This window comes from Scleropages formosus, chromosome 4 (genome assembly GCF_900964775.1).
Source record: "Scleropages formosus chromosome 4, fSclFor1.1, whole genome shotgun sequence".
NCBI classification, from domain to species: domain Eukaryota; kingdom Metazoa; phylum Chordata; class Actinopteri; order Osteoglossiformes; family Osteoglossidae; genus Scleropages; species Scleropages formosus.
This window is the reverse complement of record NC_041809.1, coordinates 2,474,696-2,489,655: the sequence shown is the minus strand read 5'-3', so window position 1 is coordinate 2,489,655 and position 14,960 is coordinate 2,474,696. Positions and strand designations below refer to the sequence as shown.

Genomic DNA, 14,960 nt, shown 5'->3' with positions numbered 1-14,960 from the left:
TGTACTGCAGCGTAAGGAAGGAGCCTCGACAGCAGCCCCCTGGAGAAAAACCTGCAGTTATTAGCGTGCGAGAGCTGCACAGGAGCAAGCACTCGAGCCACTTGGCCTCCCACTTTCTCCTCCTAGCAGCTGTTTTTTGGATGATGGAGAATGGGGGGGGTGAGGGAGTTCACATCCGTGCATGTTTACAAGCCTACAGGCTGGAGCCTGGATCGCGAACCCCTCCGCAGGGTGCCATTTCTTGGAAAAGGAAGTTTGTTAAAGAAAGAGACTGAAACCCATCCCACTCCCGCAGCACCACTTCTCGCACCCCATTTGCCTCTGCTGTTCGCAGATCCTGGCAGGCTCTGTCCAACCAAGGATGTCCCACTGCTGACCACCACCCTCTTCGGGACCCCTCTAGAGCAGAGAAACTCGGCCCGCACTGAGTGCCTTTAATAAACTAAACCACATAAATATTAATGACAAATGAAGTGGCACCAGAAGTCAATTAAAAAATGAGTTTCCAATGGAATTGAGCGAGTGAATCAATACTAATCACTGCGCGGGTCTTCGGGATGGACAGCCTCCACCCTGCTGTACTACGCTGTCCGTCCCCGGTGGGCGCAGACCACACGTCCACCTGGGGGGTAGCGGCACGCTGTGTTCTATCGTGTTTCCACCGATTGCTCCTGCAAACAGCACCGGAGGCCCCACTATGACCCAACTCCTCACGCTTAGGACCGTATCCTAGCAGGGACACTCAGAGGACTCATTTCAATGTCAGCAGCAGCCTCCCCACCTCCTTGACAGAGGTGACTGTATTTGTTTATCAGTGGCTAGAGCTTCTGTGGGGGGTTTCTCTTCACAGGCCTGACTGATGCTAGGGGCGGGTTAACAAAAATGGGCTAGAAGACAGCATAGTGGGTGCAGCTGCAACCTTTGGATCTGACAGTTGTAGGTTCAAATCCCACTTATTGCTACAGTAGCCTTCCTTGAGGTACTTTGAACTGAGCCAGCAAAAATTATCCTGCAGCACAAATGCGTAAATCAGTGCAAGTAACAACACAATCATATTGGAGACAAGTGTCAGAAAAACAAATGTGTAATTAGGCCAGAGACCTGAGGTTCGTCTGTCCCGGAACCCGGAGAAATCGGACCATTGGTCATCCGATTCAGTCAGCAACGGGGACCCCACTCCGTCGGCACGTTCTCTTCAAGAGTTGGCTGCACTTTCTGCGCGCGTGCGCACACACGGCACAGCGCTTAAATGTCACACCGTCCCCAGGCCCATGCCAACCTGCCAGGAGATGTGCAGAATAGGCCCCGAAGCCACTCAACAGCTGCTCACACAGCCTGCTGGGATGACTCTCCCTCAACAGCAATCCGCCCCCCACCCCCATGACAGTTCCTGTGTACATGTCAGCTCTATGACCCATTTCCAGGACCCAAACCAGGTCAACCCACCAGTAAACAATAGCCCAGTGAGGGGGATGTGGTGGTGCAGAGCCTATGCTGGAAGCAGAGGGCATGTGACATACCCTGGACAGGATCCACACCATCATTAGGACACAGATTCACATGCATCACCTACCCTCATTGCATGAGACATGGTTATAACACAGGAAGCAGTTATGTTGTAGGTATGACATTTAAACGAGTTTGGATCAACTTTCTAGTTAAGGACAGTGAAGTGTGAATGAGGAACTGATCATTTTGCAAGACACAATCAGTGTCTTGCAAAAAACCATGAATTCCTGGTTTATGAATCGGGGGTTTTGCGCCGCTCAATTTTTACGCAGTGCAACAGCGCCCTCGTGCGGCTGTATAGTAAAATTTCCATTTAACAGAGGCCACGCCCACCCACACAGGCGGGGTGTATTAACTAACGAGTAAATTGAACCTGTGCAACTGGCCTCCCGCAGAAGACTCGGCTGACGAGCTGCAGGCCAAACTGAAATGGAGAAGATCCTTTGCTTCAGAATCAATTCACAGCATCACCCTACAACAGACACCTGAACCTGTGGAAGAGCTGCTGCTAAAGTTTACCCATGTGACCCGCAGTAAAACTATAACAGCATCCTAATCCCCACAATATGCTGTCAGCTGGGTTGAGAAACATGTTAAAATATTAAAACATTTTATTTATTTTGTCTTTTACCATTAAAAAAACCTGAAAATGCTGAAATCACAGTCTGATTAAATACTGGAGACACCCTGGAGGTGCGCATCACTGCGGTTAAAAGGCATGGTCATGGTGAGGCCACACGAGACCCAAACGCTTCCTGAGACGCGTAGGTCATGTAGAGGAAGCCGTCCGCGTCCTGGTGCTCTCTGTACACCTCGCCCATGGTGAGGGACATGCTGGCGATGCCGCGGTTGTTGATGAGGATGTAGAACGCGTGTCGGGGCGTCAGGCACAGGCGGTTTCTTTAAGGAGGTCACACAGTATTTAAAGTCACAACAGGTTTGGGCCAAGTTCACACCAGGAGTAAACAAAAAAAATAAATTTAAAAAAAAAAAAAAAGAAAAGCAGAGGGCCACAATCACTCTTGTGAACAGGTTCAAGGGACACGAATAACAAAGACCTGTTGAATGAAATAATTGGAATAAAGTACAGTGGACAAATCCATTTCCCAGCTAAATGCAGTGTGTACTTCAATAGAACTTAATATACAATATGTTGAATATTATCAGTTTCTTGCAGTAACCTGTGCCACACCCCCAGTTTACACCATGAAGCATTAGACTAGTAGTCCAAGCCAGCTGGCCACGCCCCCTCCGCCGCGCGGCTGGGGTCACGTGAAGCGGACCCACCTCACCACACCCACGAACTGGGTCATGGTCAGCTCTTCCGGGACCAAAAACTTGGTTTTCTCCAGCAGCGGCAGATACTTCTCCCGCCGGTACCGCTCGAGGATCACCTGGAAGGCGGGCGCAGGTTCGGCTCAGGAACCGAGCGACAGAAACCCTGCGGCCGCGGCCTGTAGGAGGCGCTCAATAGCGTGTACGGAAAGGCAGCCCTACCGGGACCTTGCCGGGGAACTTCTCGCGGATCACGTCCACTTCCTGCTTCCTTTGCGCTGCGGGACACGTGCACGTTAGAGGCGACGCGCGCGCATTGTTTTAAATGGCTCTACTTTAACTTGACAGCTGCACGAGGATCGGTTTCTTACCGAAGCTCTTCCTCTCTTTGAAGGGTCGGGGTCGCTCGGTGCGCTCCATGCTGACCCGGGACCTGCTCGTGGGAGGGGCGGCCTGGCGCCGGACGGCTGCTCCACGTGGCGGTTAAATAGCCTTCGACTGTGACGTAATCGAAGTGAGATTAAAGCGCCGCGTGGCTGCAGCGTGTCATAAATAATAAATACAGCGGAAGACGCCATGGGCTGCTCTTGCAAACAGAGAAAGGCCTTTAAATGTCGCGCGCAAGCCGTGACGTCACATGTCGTAAAGCCTTTATACTGTACTTACACGTGATAATTTGAGCTGCTGGTGCACTGTCAGGTTCAGTGTGTGTGTGTGTGTGTGTGTGTGTGTGTGTGTGTGTGTGTGTGTTGTTGGCAGTTCATTAACATAAACAAGTAGCATGGAGTGATTATCCTTTATTATTTTAATTTTTTAAACATTCCCCATTTGCACTTTTCAGTTGGGCTGTGCAATACAGTAAATTGCTCAATAATAATAATAACAATGCCATGAGTACCACTATTACCTTATTTGTACCCCAGCACACTGGAGTTTAAACCCAATGGTAAATAAAGCTACACATGCAGATAGAGGTTCAACAGCACATGAAATAACAGTTTGGCAAGGTATGTGTCATACAGTTAATTTTCCTAAAATACTCCCTTTTACTCCCATTGGAAGAAATCTAAAATGGTAGCATATTTTAGAAGGAAAATAACAATTTTGTAGGTTTTAAGTGCGCTCTCAGAGCTGCACTGCACTTAACAGATTTGTTCTTTCTTCTCGAGAATTGCAACTTGGTGACAATTTTACATTAAAAATCCCAGGAAGGAGTGATCTGCAAAGCACCCCTACCATCACCACATATTTACATTTAGCTGACACTTTTCTCCAAAGTAACTTACAATGTCAAGGTTACAGTTATTGTCTGTCTGAAACCGCTTGTCCCATACGGGGCCACGGTGAGCTGGAGCCTAACCCAGCAACACAGATCGCAAGGCTGGAGGGGGAGGGGACACACCCAGGACGGAATGCCAGTCCATCATAAGGCACCCCAAGCGGGACTTTAACCCCAGACCCACCAGAGAGCAAGACCCAGTCCAACCCACTGTGCCACCGCACCCCCTGGTTACAATTATTTTACCCATTTATTTTGCTAGAGCTACAACACGGACATGACAAAATCAGAATAACTCTGTAAAAAGGAGACAAAAAAGTATCTCCTGCTGTGAGATGTGTGACCAGACCATAACGTATTTATAATATTACACTGTATTCTTCCTGAAATTGGTGGCACTCAAGGACCGGAGCAGAGGGACACGTGAGAACCACGGACATCCATCAGTCAAACGGTCCTCTGCTTTGGGGAAGAAACGTGGTCCATCAGGGCGTGGAGCCGTTCCTTAATGTCAGAAGCTCCTGGCCTGTCTTCGGGCTCAAGCGAGAGCATATCATAGATGAGTTTGTGCTGATGTGAACAGGGCAATGAAGAGAGAGTCAAACAAGTGAGTTCAGTGAACACATGTTTAATATGTATTTACTATAACATTAATAAAGCGCAGCGCCTGTAAACGTTAGTCTCATAATGGAGAGACTTTATTTGCATTGTATTTTATATTAACATTTTTATATTCATATCACACACACACACACACACACACACATTTTCAGAGCCGCTCATCCCATATGGGGTCGCGGGGGACCGGAGCCTACCCGGCAACACAGGGCATAAGGCCGGAGGGGGAGGGGACACACCCAGGACGGGACGCCAGTCCATCGCAAGGCACCCCAAGCGGGACTCGAACCCCAGACCCACTGGAGAGCAGGACCTGGTCCAACCCACTGCGCCACCGCACCCCCCTATATTCATATCACTCAATAACCATTTTTCCAGTCCATGGTGGCCCAGAGTTTATCCCAGAAGTAGAGGAAGGAAAGGACAATTACACACACATTCACACAAACTGAGTGTAATTTAGAGTAACCAGTTCTCCGGAAACGCATCTTTTCAGCAGCTGGTGCTATAAGGGTTAGAGCTACTGCCTTTGGATCTAAAGGTTGCCACTTCAAATCCCACCTCCAGCTGTAGTACCCTTGAGCAAATTACTTAGCCTAAATTGCTCCAGTAAAATTCCCTACTGTATAAATGGGTAAATAATTGCAAGCAATTTAACATTTTTTGTTGCTTTGGAGAGAAGAATCAGCTAAAGCAATAAAAAGGCAAACGCCACAGACTCTGAAGGATGTGAACCCACAGCCCAGGATCTGTGAGGAATCAGTCTAGCACTGGCCACGCCATGATTTCCACAGATTTTTTCTGTATTTTTTTTTTTAAGTAACAAAGCTAGAATTACAGAAATGCCTCTAAAATGCTTGAAAGTACATTGAAAAGAAACAGTAAATAATCTGGAGAGATCTGCAGACAGTTAAAGATGACCAGTTTAGAACTAACACCCACCTCAAAAGCATACTTCTCACGGAACTCGACGGGGAAGCTCCTACTACGCAGTTCTTTCCAAATCTGCAGCATTAAACACAGCGCAGCATTAAAAACAGACTACTTAATTTACATCTTAATTTACATATTGCTAACAGTAGTGCACTTGCCTTGTTCTTTTCCGCCATTGTGCCCATTGTCCAGAGGAGCTCAAAGAAAATCAGTCCCAAAGGGAAAATGTCTGTCTTTTCGTCGTAGGTACTCTGGTTTTCCTGCCACCATGAGTTTCCAAGTTAGATGTTTGTGGTCATTGGCTATAGGATTTTTTTTATATTAATCCAAACTTTGACACTTCATTAATCTCTTTCTCATCACTGAAATGATCAAGATTTTTCAGTGAAATGCACATAAACTTGTCTTTCCAAACACAGACAATGAAAACAATAAAGGAGGTTAAAACAATAAAAGAATAAGAATAAAACCTGGGACTTTAAAACCCTTTGCCTTTAAAAGGGTTTTAACAAAAACGGTAAAAAAAAAACTGTGATTAACCCATAAGTAAAGTGTCCATCCATTATCTTAGAAAATGGCTACGGATCTTTTTTCAGCTGTCAGATAGCCAACTAAAGAGTCGAGCGCTAACTGCCCTAAAACCTCTACTAATGGACCTTTAAGTCTTCCTGGACACAGCTGAGAATATTACTGGACCCAACGGCCATTAGTTACACTGTGCATTAATTCAACAACAAGTACATCTGTATTTATTAATTTGGCAGATGATTACAATCTAAAGGGTAGCGATACGGAAACTTAATACTGCATTCGTTACCTGCTCAGGGCTCATGTAGGACTTGGTTCCTTTTTCTTTCGTCCTTTCCACAGGGCTTATGTTTTTGTCACCTATCGTTGTCACAAGGCCGAAGTCGCCAATCTTAATTCTTCCATCAGCTGCAAACAGTATATTTTGTGGCTGCAATAAAGAAAAAGAAAAAGCCCATGAAGATGGCATCATACATAGTCATACAGGACTTCTCGAGCCTGGTTCTGGGGATACACTTCAGGGGCTCTGTCGTGAAGTATAGGATATGGATAATAGTTATTCATAAATATAGACAGCCAGCCTAGGTCCCTCCGACTTGTGTGCCAGTTGACTGCCCCCCAAAGCTATATTCTCTCTAGTTTAGTGTCAGTCTTTCATTTTTGTTTTCTTCTCTATTGCCAGACAGCCACTTCATCATTATGAAGGACATCTTTAATGATCATATTATATCTTACATAATAGCATATTATTTAGCATTATAATACTATAGTATAAGACAGTAACCCTGTGAATCCACCCTGACTATTCAAGGTAGACTGTTACATAAGAATAAATTGTATACTGTATTGTATAAAATATACATGTTGTGCCCACCTTCAAGTCTCTGTGAATGTGACCACTGGAATGTATATACTCCACTCCTTTGACGATTTGTTGGAATATTTCCGTGGCCTCCCCTTTGCTCCTTTCTTTACCTTTGTCAAGGAGCCACTGATCCAGGGATCCCCCCTCACAGAACTCCATCTGAATGTAAAGGCACCTTTTGGCAGTGGCTATCATCTGCTTTGTAGACATGCTACCACACACACACACAAGTAAACACAGATAAAAAAGGACGTCCAGTCAGGTCACTGTAAGACACACAAAGCTGAGTCCTCATTGCTGATATGTGATGGATCTGACAGCGTCAGACAGAAGAAGTGTGGAGACAGCTGATCTTACTCTGAGCTGGAAGTCTGACTCCATGATTCTAACTCCTCTTCTTCTCTGGATTCAGCAGTACAGCTGGCTGCAGAAGGGAATGAACAGCCTCCCTGTTCAAATACCACACCTCCAGAACTTTCTGTGCTGCAACTGTAAGAAATTAGGCATAAGGAACTAAAGGTAAAACAGAGAATGTTGTTGATTCACACAATGCAGAATTTAATAACAATGTGTAGAACTGGAAGAGCACCAGAATGTATAACCGTACTTTTGGAGCAACGAGCCTTTTGAAGGAGTATTGGTGTTATTGCATTTGTATGGTGGACCAATCCAGGATGTGTAATATCGCACAATGCTGGAGTGCTGAAGAGCTGCCAGTGCTTCCACTTCTCGTTTTTCTTTTTCACTGGAAAGGAATCAAAACTGCTTCAGACAGTGGAATATATTTAGTAAGTGAGACTTTAACAACAAGTTCTCATTGGATGAAAAGTAACCTGAAGTGAACTTGCAGAAGGTTCTGTAGTTTTCTGATTTGACTCAGCTGCATACAATGTAAAGTGGAAATTTCTAAAATGATTCTATATTAACTGGATAAAATAGAAAGACTAATTGCTCACCCGTCATACTTGACAATCTTCACTGCATAACATTTACGATCAACTTTGTGTCTTGCTTTAAATATCCACCCGTAACCTCCTTCATCAAAGTCTTCTTCAATGTCAAATTCCTCAAGACCTCTAAACACCAAAAATTGTAAACAAAAATGTTAACTAAAACAAAGTACGGTGACAGGTGCAAGCACAGGCTATGCAGTTGGACAAAAAGATCAGAGAAGTGCATCCTGTTTTGGCTTTCATGACTGAATGGGTTGATGGGTTTTGTGCCTTCAGGAAGCATTTATCCTCATAAGAAATTATTCTTATTAGACTAATACCTCTGTTCAAGGCAACTTACAGTGTGAGGTTTGAACACTAAGCTATTTTTGCAAAGATTAATCCATTTCCTTCATTTGCAAGGTGATGGCTCTAACCATCATAAACATACACCTTTTCTAGTGTTGCTATTATTATTATTATTATTATTATTATTATTATTATCATCCATCCATTTTCCAGACCGTTTGTCCAGCTAGGGTTGTGGTGGCAATAGGGAGAGCAGAGAAGCCCAGACGTCCTTGTCTCTCACAACTTCCTCCAGCTCAACCCGGGGCATCCCCAGCTGCTCCCAGGCCAACTGGGAGATATAATCTCTCTAGCAGGTCCTGGGCCAACCTCAGGGCCTCATCCCAGTTGGCCATGCCTGGTATACCTCCAAAGGGAGGCGCCTAGGGCAAACCACCTCAACTGGCTCCTCTCAATGTGGAAGAGTAGTGGTTCTACTCTACTCCTCCTGGCCTCAACTTCACCTTGATATCCTGTCCATGAAGACCACAAACAGGAGTGGAGACAAATCACAATCTTGGCAGAGTCCAACACCCACATTTGATGGGCTTGACTTAATGCCGAGTATGCGGACACACCTCTCGCTCCGTGTGTACAGAGACTAAATGGCCCACAGTAGTGGCCCTGGCACCTCATACTCCCAAAGCACCTCCCACAGAATATCTTGGGGAACATGGTCGTAGGCCTTCTCCAAGTCCACAAAACACATGTAGACTGGATTAGCAAATTCCAATGCCCCCTCAATTATCCATGAAAGGGTGAAAAGCTGGTCCACTGTTCCATGGCCAGGACAGAGTCCGCCTTGTTCCTCTTCAATTCGAGGTTTAACTATCCGCCGGAGCCTCATTTCCAGCACCCTGTCATAAACTTTCCCAGGGAGGCTGAGAAGTGTGATACCCAATAGTTGGTACAAACTCTCCAGTCCCCTTTCTTAAAGCTGGGACCACCACCCCAGTTTGCCAATCCAAAGGCACTGTCCCTGAGGTCCCTACAACATTGCAGAGGCGTGTCAGCCAGAACAGCCCCACAACATCCAGGGCCTTAAGCAGTTCCAGGCAAATCTCATCCACTCCCAGCGCTTTGCCACTGTGGAGCTTTCCAACTACCTCAGCATCTTCCACCAGGGAATTGGACTCTGATACCCCAGAAGCCTCTGGCCCTGACTCCTGTAAGGGAGGCATATCTCTCGGGTTTAGGAGTTCTTCAAAGAGCTTCTTCCACCTCCCGACAATCAAATAAAGTCAGAGTCTCTCCACCTTTGCTGAGCACAGCTTGAGCGAAGCTCCTCCAACCCCTCCTGAGCCGCCAGATGGTTCTCCAGAACCTCTTTGAGGCCAACCGAAAGTCATTTTCCATGGCTTCTCCAAACTCCTACCACACTCCGGATTTTGATTCTGCAACAGCAGCCGCTGCCACCTTTTTGCCTGCCGGTACCTATCTGCTGAGTCAGGAGTCCTCAGAGCCAACTAGGCCCTAAAGGCCTCCTTTTTTAGCTTGATGGCTTCCCTCACCACTGGTGTTCACCAGTGGGTTCCTGGGTTGCTGCCATGACTGGCACCCACAAGCTTTGGGCCACAGCTGCGACTGGCTGCGTCCACAGTGGAGGTTTTGAACAGGGTCCATTCAGACTCCATGTTTCCTACCTCCTCCAGGACCTGAGAGAAGTTGTCATGGAGGTGGGAGTTAAAATAATTCCAGACAGGGTACTCCGACAGTCGTTCCCAGCACATCCTCACTATATGCTTGGGTCTACCAGGTCTGTCCATCAGTTTTCCCCACCATCTGATCCAGCTCACCACCAGATGGTGATCGGTTGACAGTTCAGCACCTTTCTTCACCCGAGTGTCCAGAACATGTGGCCTCAAGTCAGATGAAATGACTACAAAGTCAATCATTGACCTCTGCTCTAAGTAGCTCTGGTACCAAGTATACTTATAAGCATCCTTGTGTTCGAACATGGTGTTTGTTATGGACAAACCATGACTAGCACTGAAGTCCAATAACATTTCACTATTCGGGTCTCAATTGGGCAAGCTGTTCTTCCCAATCACCCCCCTCCAGATTTCCCAGTCATTGCCAATGTGAGCATTGCAGTCTCCCAGCAGGACCATGGAGTCTGCAGGTGAGGCCCTGTCCAGAATTCCACCAACTCTCTCCAAAAAGGTTGAATACTCTGAACTGCTGTTTGGTGCATAAGCACACACAACAGTCAGAGTTTTCCTCTCTGGGACCTTAAGTTGCATTGAGGTGACCCTCATGCCCACCGGCCCAACTCCAACTGTATGGCAGCCAGTCGGGGGCTTGTTTGTATCCCCACACCCGCCCGGCGCCTCTCACCCTGTGCAACTCCTGAGTAGGAGAGAGACCACCCCCTATTGAGGAGTTTGGTTCCAGAGCCAACACTGTGAGTGGAGGTGAGCCCAACTACATCTAGCTGGTATCTCTCAACCTCCTGCACCAGTTCCGGCTCCTTCCCCTCCAGTGAGGTGACATTCTACGTGCCAAGAGCCAATTTGTGCTACAAGGGTACGCGACACCATGCGCCACCCTGCCGCCCCTCCTGCTGCCTGAAAGGCAATGCACCCAACCCCCATGTTGGACCTTGCCAGTAGTGGGCCCACATGACCCCCCCACGTTGCCTTTTCGAGCTGAGCCTGGCCAGGTTACATGGGCTGCCTGGCCACCAGGCACTCGCCCAGGAACACCACCCCCAGGCCTGGCTCCAGGGGTAGGTCTGGGCAGGGTACAGGTTGTACTTTTAATCCCTTTCATGGGGATTTTTGGATTGTGTTAGTCTGGATCTTCACTCCAGACCTGTGCGCCTTGGGAGGCCCTACCAGGAGCATACTGCTCCAGACGATATAGCTCTGGAGATCTGTAGATCACTCAAGCCCTTTTGCCACAACAAGGCCCTGATCCAGGAATGTTGTTGTTGTTATTATTATTATTATTATTATTATTATTATTATTATTATAGGGGGTGCGGTGGCGCAGTGGGTTGGACCACAGTCCTGCTCTTCGATGGGTCTGGGGTTCAAGTCCCGCTTGGGGTGCCTTGCGGTGGACTGGCGTCCTGTCCTGGGTGTGTCCCCTTCCCCCTCCGGCCTTACGCCCTGTGTTGCCGGGTAGGCTCCGGTTCCCCGTGACCCCGTATGGGACAAGCGGTTCTGAAAATGTGTGTGTGTGTGTATTATTATTATTATTATTATGCATAGTCGTTAGAGGTACTGCCGTTGGACCCAAAGGTCACAGGTTTGAGCCTCACCTCTGGCTGTAATATCCTTGAGCAAGGTATTTACCCTAAATTGCTGCAGTAAAATTACTCAGCTGTATAAATGGGTAAATAATTGTAACCTTAACACTGTAAGTTGCTTTGGAGAAAACTGTTGGGTAAATGGATAAATGTAATGTAATTTGTACTTAAAAGTTCAAGAGCAGAGTATAGACTAGTAGAGTATGGAAGGGAATGTGGAAAGTGTGTCTTACCTGAGGCCCCCTCGGCTGGAGTTGGCGGTGTCTGCTGTGTTAGATGGCTTTCTGCTTCAATTTTTAAAAATTGTAAAAGAAATTGTATTATTTTAAGAGCCGGAAGAGGGACAATAGAATACACAAAGGATGGCACTCAAAATGCAAACATGAAATATTTTTCGTAACAACATGCATGAATTTTTGTTAATGCGGCACTAGTTGTTGCTTGAAGACCTCAAAGACAGTTATAATTTAGATCTGTGGTGATTTTGTCACCTGTGACAACCTACAATGTTGTCACCAATTATGCAGGCTCACCCCCCCCCTTACAAAATAAATAAGTAAATAAATAACTGGTGCTATGGGGGCGTGGTGGTACAGCAAGTTCAGCTGGTGCTCACTGTGTGGCAGGTCTGGGATTCGAGCCCTGTTTGGGGTGCCTTGCGACAGACTGGCGCCTCATCCTGGGTGTGTCCCCCTCCCCCTTCGGCCTTACGCTCCCGGGTTGCTCTGGCTCGCCGCGACCCCCTTGGGACAAGCGGTTGCTGAGGATGGATGGATAATAGGTGCTTTTTCTGTACCTGCAGTCCCGTGCATCTTCCTCCGCTCCTTCATCGGTACGCTTCCACATCTTCCCAGACCTCCCCGGTGCCTCTTGTTCCTTTGGACTCACTAAGCTCCACTTAGGGGGATTTGAATCTGTCCGACGCACCACACCTCTGTCCCTCAACCCATACAGGGTGCTGTTCACATCCTTTTTGGTATTCAGACCCACTGCCTTGGCTATGTCCAGTGTCATAACCGGAGTCCCAGCACGACGTAAAACCTCTATTATTTTGTCTTCCATACTCCTGCTCGTTGTGTTCTCTCCTCTGTAATGCTCAGGGGTTTGAGGTTAAAACTGCACTTTATCTATGGAAGATAACACACAAAACAAAGTTAACTGCACGTTTTAAAACAGGTTGTGTCACAGAAATGGTTTCTCCTGGGCTACAAACTACCTGTCAGACTCTACAACGGGGGTCCAAACTGGGTCCTCCCTTTATGTGCTACATTTTATTTATTTCCTCCATAATTTGTGTCATTTGTCAAATACTGGTGTAAAGTTTCCTAAATGGTCTTATTGAGCCTATTAAATATTGTGTGATATTACAAATCCTGGACTGGTCCACCATACAAATAATACCAATACTCTATTAAGCTTTTGGCACTAATACACTACCTGCTACCTCTTGACCTCTATTACCTTATCTTTCAACAATTATTAACATCTATTTAGCATCAGCTTTTAACCAAGGCAACTACAATATTAATTGTGTAAATAGTGATTTACTATACAGCCAGGTAATTTTTACTGCATGATCAGTTCAGGGTAAGTACCATGATCCAGAGTACTAGCAGGAGGTGGGATTCCAATGCAGAACCCTTAGATTATAAAGCACTAAACTATGAGCGTTTACCTGGCAAACTTAGTGTACTTACTTCGGCTTAGTGTGCAAATGTGACACGGAGTAAATCACGTGTGAGACAAATAATAACAGGAAATCTCGTTTTGTGAACCTGAGGCGATCGAGTCAGAAAGAAAATCTTTACAGTAGTACTGTACTTCACTATTTATTTGAACTTGAAGCGGACCGACCGGCGAAATACTCCGTTTCTGAGGCGATAATATTGCCAATTCGCGAGAATTAGCCCTAAAAACGGCCTGGTGTCTGCGAACGAAGGCGGAGAGCTGCTCACCTCGTCCCGTCGAGTCCGCGAGTGGAGCCGCTTCGCCCGGAGTTTCGATTTCGCGGAACCGATCGCTTTCGGTATCTTCTCGCGCTCCGCCCCTCGCGCCACGAAAGGCAGCTCCGGCCGGCGGAAACCCTTTATTATTTTTTTTTTTTAACTTTAGCGCGCGACGCCATCGTGTAACCCGAGGCGCTCAGCCGGTTTCCACACAGAAGACAGAACTTACGACCACGACGAGGCGAACGTGTCCGTGACGGGCTTTGAATAACGGCCGACGCTTCGCCTTCTCACTACGGTGTGATCACGTTAATTAAGGTTAATCGTGTTAATCTTCCTCTCGTTTTGTTGTTCTGTAAACCCCGTTCGGTTCGGTACTGTACTCGTTACTTCCAAATCTGGGCATGATACATACAGTACCTTACAGTACTGAGTACGTGGGACACGCGCCGGATATAATAGTACGTGTTACTGATCCACAACCTGCACGTGGGAGAGACGTTTCACTCCATATTTTCCGATTATGAATTTTACTAGTACTGTGCTCGTCTGTTTTTCATCATGAATAAAAATGAACACCCGTGATTTACCTTCACATCATTGTGGTACAAGCAGAGCCGGGCTGGGGCTTTGTTTGTTTGTTTGTTTCTCATCAACTTGAGGGCTGAAAATTAGTAGACGTTCAACTACTGTAATCCAAAATGCACTGAACATTAAAAAAAAAAAAAGATTTAGGAATAATTTACTTAAATTCTTTAAATGACGGAATGTCATATATTACTGCGTACCTCCTTTCCATTTGTAAAAGCCTGAACCTCTTTTGATTTGCTCTATGATATTAGTGTTACATCAGGAATTGAATACATTGAATTTCAGGAAGTCGCACACTAAATATTGTTCCGTGTGCGAGGACCGCATCAACCACGAAGGGACTCGAACCCTCAATCTTCTGATCCGAAGTCAGACGCCTTATCCATTAGGCCACGTGGTCCAGCTACAGTCGAACATGGTACCGTTATTCTGTGTCTTTGTCGCGCTAATTTATTGTTCCGTGTCACATCTCAAAATGGGCTCGTTCGGTGTAAAACCGAACCTGGATCCTATTCCAGTGGAGAAAGCGTTGTGGCCTCGATCTCCAATCATGGAGACCGCTTCTGTAGTTAATGGGTAAGGAGGGTAAAAAGTGGCTTACTATTACCTTCTTCATCTTGGCCTCCCAAACAAGAGGAGAACAAGACCGAGCCCCAACAGCCCGAGCCAGATTCCGATCCACTTCCCAGAGAGCAGCAGCACACCGGTGACCCGCTGCGCCACCGTGCCACTACTTCTAAGAGACTGAAAGATCGAGTCTTTCCGCTGAAATAATAATATAAAATAGCATACTGTACAGCTGATCGCCAGCACATAATAAGATTATTGCCATGATATTGTTACAGCACAGCTGGCTCGCGAACGCAAGTTGCTTGCTATGGTG

General features: G+C 46.6%; 2 protein-coding genes and 1 non-coding gene across 4 annotated transcripts; all 3 read right to left on the bottom strand.

Moving 5' to 3' along the window:
• Nucleotides 1-487: 487 nt before the first annotated feature.
• LOC108927145 (microtubule-associated proteins 1A/1B light chain 3C-like) lies at nt 488-3,275 on the bottom strand. Its single transcript, XM_018740252.1, has 4 exons — nt 3,156-3,275; nt 3,007-3,062; nt 2,797-2,903; nt 488-2,409 (listed from the first exon to the last, which is right to left on the bottom strand). The coding sequence occupies exons 1-4, from the start codon at nt 3,202-3,204 to the stop codon at nt 2,232-2,234; spliced, it is 390 nt and encodes a 129-aa protein (XP_018595768.1). The 5' UTR covers nt 3,205-3,275; the 3' UTR covers nt 488-2,231.
• Nucleotides 3,276-4,269: 994 nt separating this feature from the next.
• pkz (protein kinase containing Z-DNA binding domains) lies at nt 4,270-13,575 on the bottom strand. Of its 2 annotated transcripts, none has more exons than XM_018740251.1 (11): nt 13,496-13,575; nt 12,337-12,667; nt 11,774-11,824; nt 7,964-8,083; nt 7,615-7,752; nt 7,365-7,496; nt 7,017-7,218; nt 6,432-6,572; nt 5,773-5,874; nt 5,624-5,686; nt 4,270-4,633 (listed from the first exon to the last, which is right to left on the bottom strand). In XM_018740251.1, the coding sequence occupies exons 2-11, from the start codon at nt 12,600-12,602 to the stop codon at nt 4,511-4,513; spliced, it is 1,338 nt and encodes a 445-aa protein (XP_018595767.1). In that variant the 5' UTR covers nt 12,603-12,667; nt 13,496-13,575; the 3' UTR covers nt 4,270-4,510. The 2 variants fall into 2 exon arrangements, with proteins under 2 accessions (XP_018595767.1, XP_018595766.1); XM_018740250.1 differs by having other exon boundaries at nt 11,774-11,827; nt 13,496-13,574.
• Nucleotides 13,576-14,404: 829 nt separating this feature from the next.
• trnar-ucg (transfer RNA arginine (anticodon UCG)) lies at nt 14,405-14,477 on the bottom strand. The gene has a single exon. It is a non-coding gene; the product is annotated as a tRNA-Arg (tRNA).
• Nucleotides 14,478-14,960: the final 483 nt, after the last annotated feature.

Coding starts and splice junctions, on each gene's coding strand:
- LOC108927145 (XM_018740252.1), bottom strand. CDS start 3,204: ATGGAGCGCACCGAGCGACCCCGACCCTTCAAAGAGAGGAAGAGCTTC. Junction 2,904..3,006: donor AGTTCCCCGGCAAGGTCCCG/GTAGGGCTGCCT, acceptor CCCGCCTTCCAG/GTGATCCTCGAGCGGTACCG. Junction 2,410..2,796: donor CAGTTCGTGGGTGTGGTGAG/GTGGGTCCGCTT, acceptor ACCTCCTTAAAG/AAACCGCCTGTGCCTGACGC.
- pkz (XM_018740250.1), bottom strand. CDS start 12,602: ATGGAAGACAAAATAATAGAGGTTTTACGTCGTGCTGGGACTCCGGTT. Junction 5,875..6,431: donor CCTACATGAGCCCTGAGCAG/GTAACGAATGCA, acceptor TCATGGTGGCAG/GAAAACCAGAGTACCTACGA. Junction 4,634..5,623: donor GTGAGAAGTATGCTTTTGAG/GTGGGTGTTAGT, acceptor TGTTCACATCAG/CACAAACTCATCTATGATAT.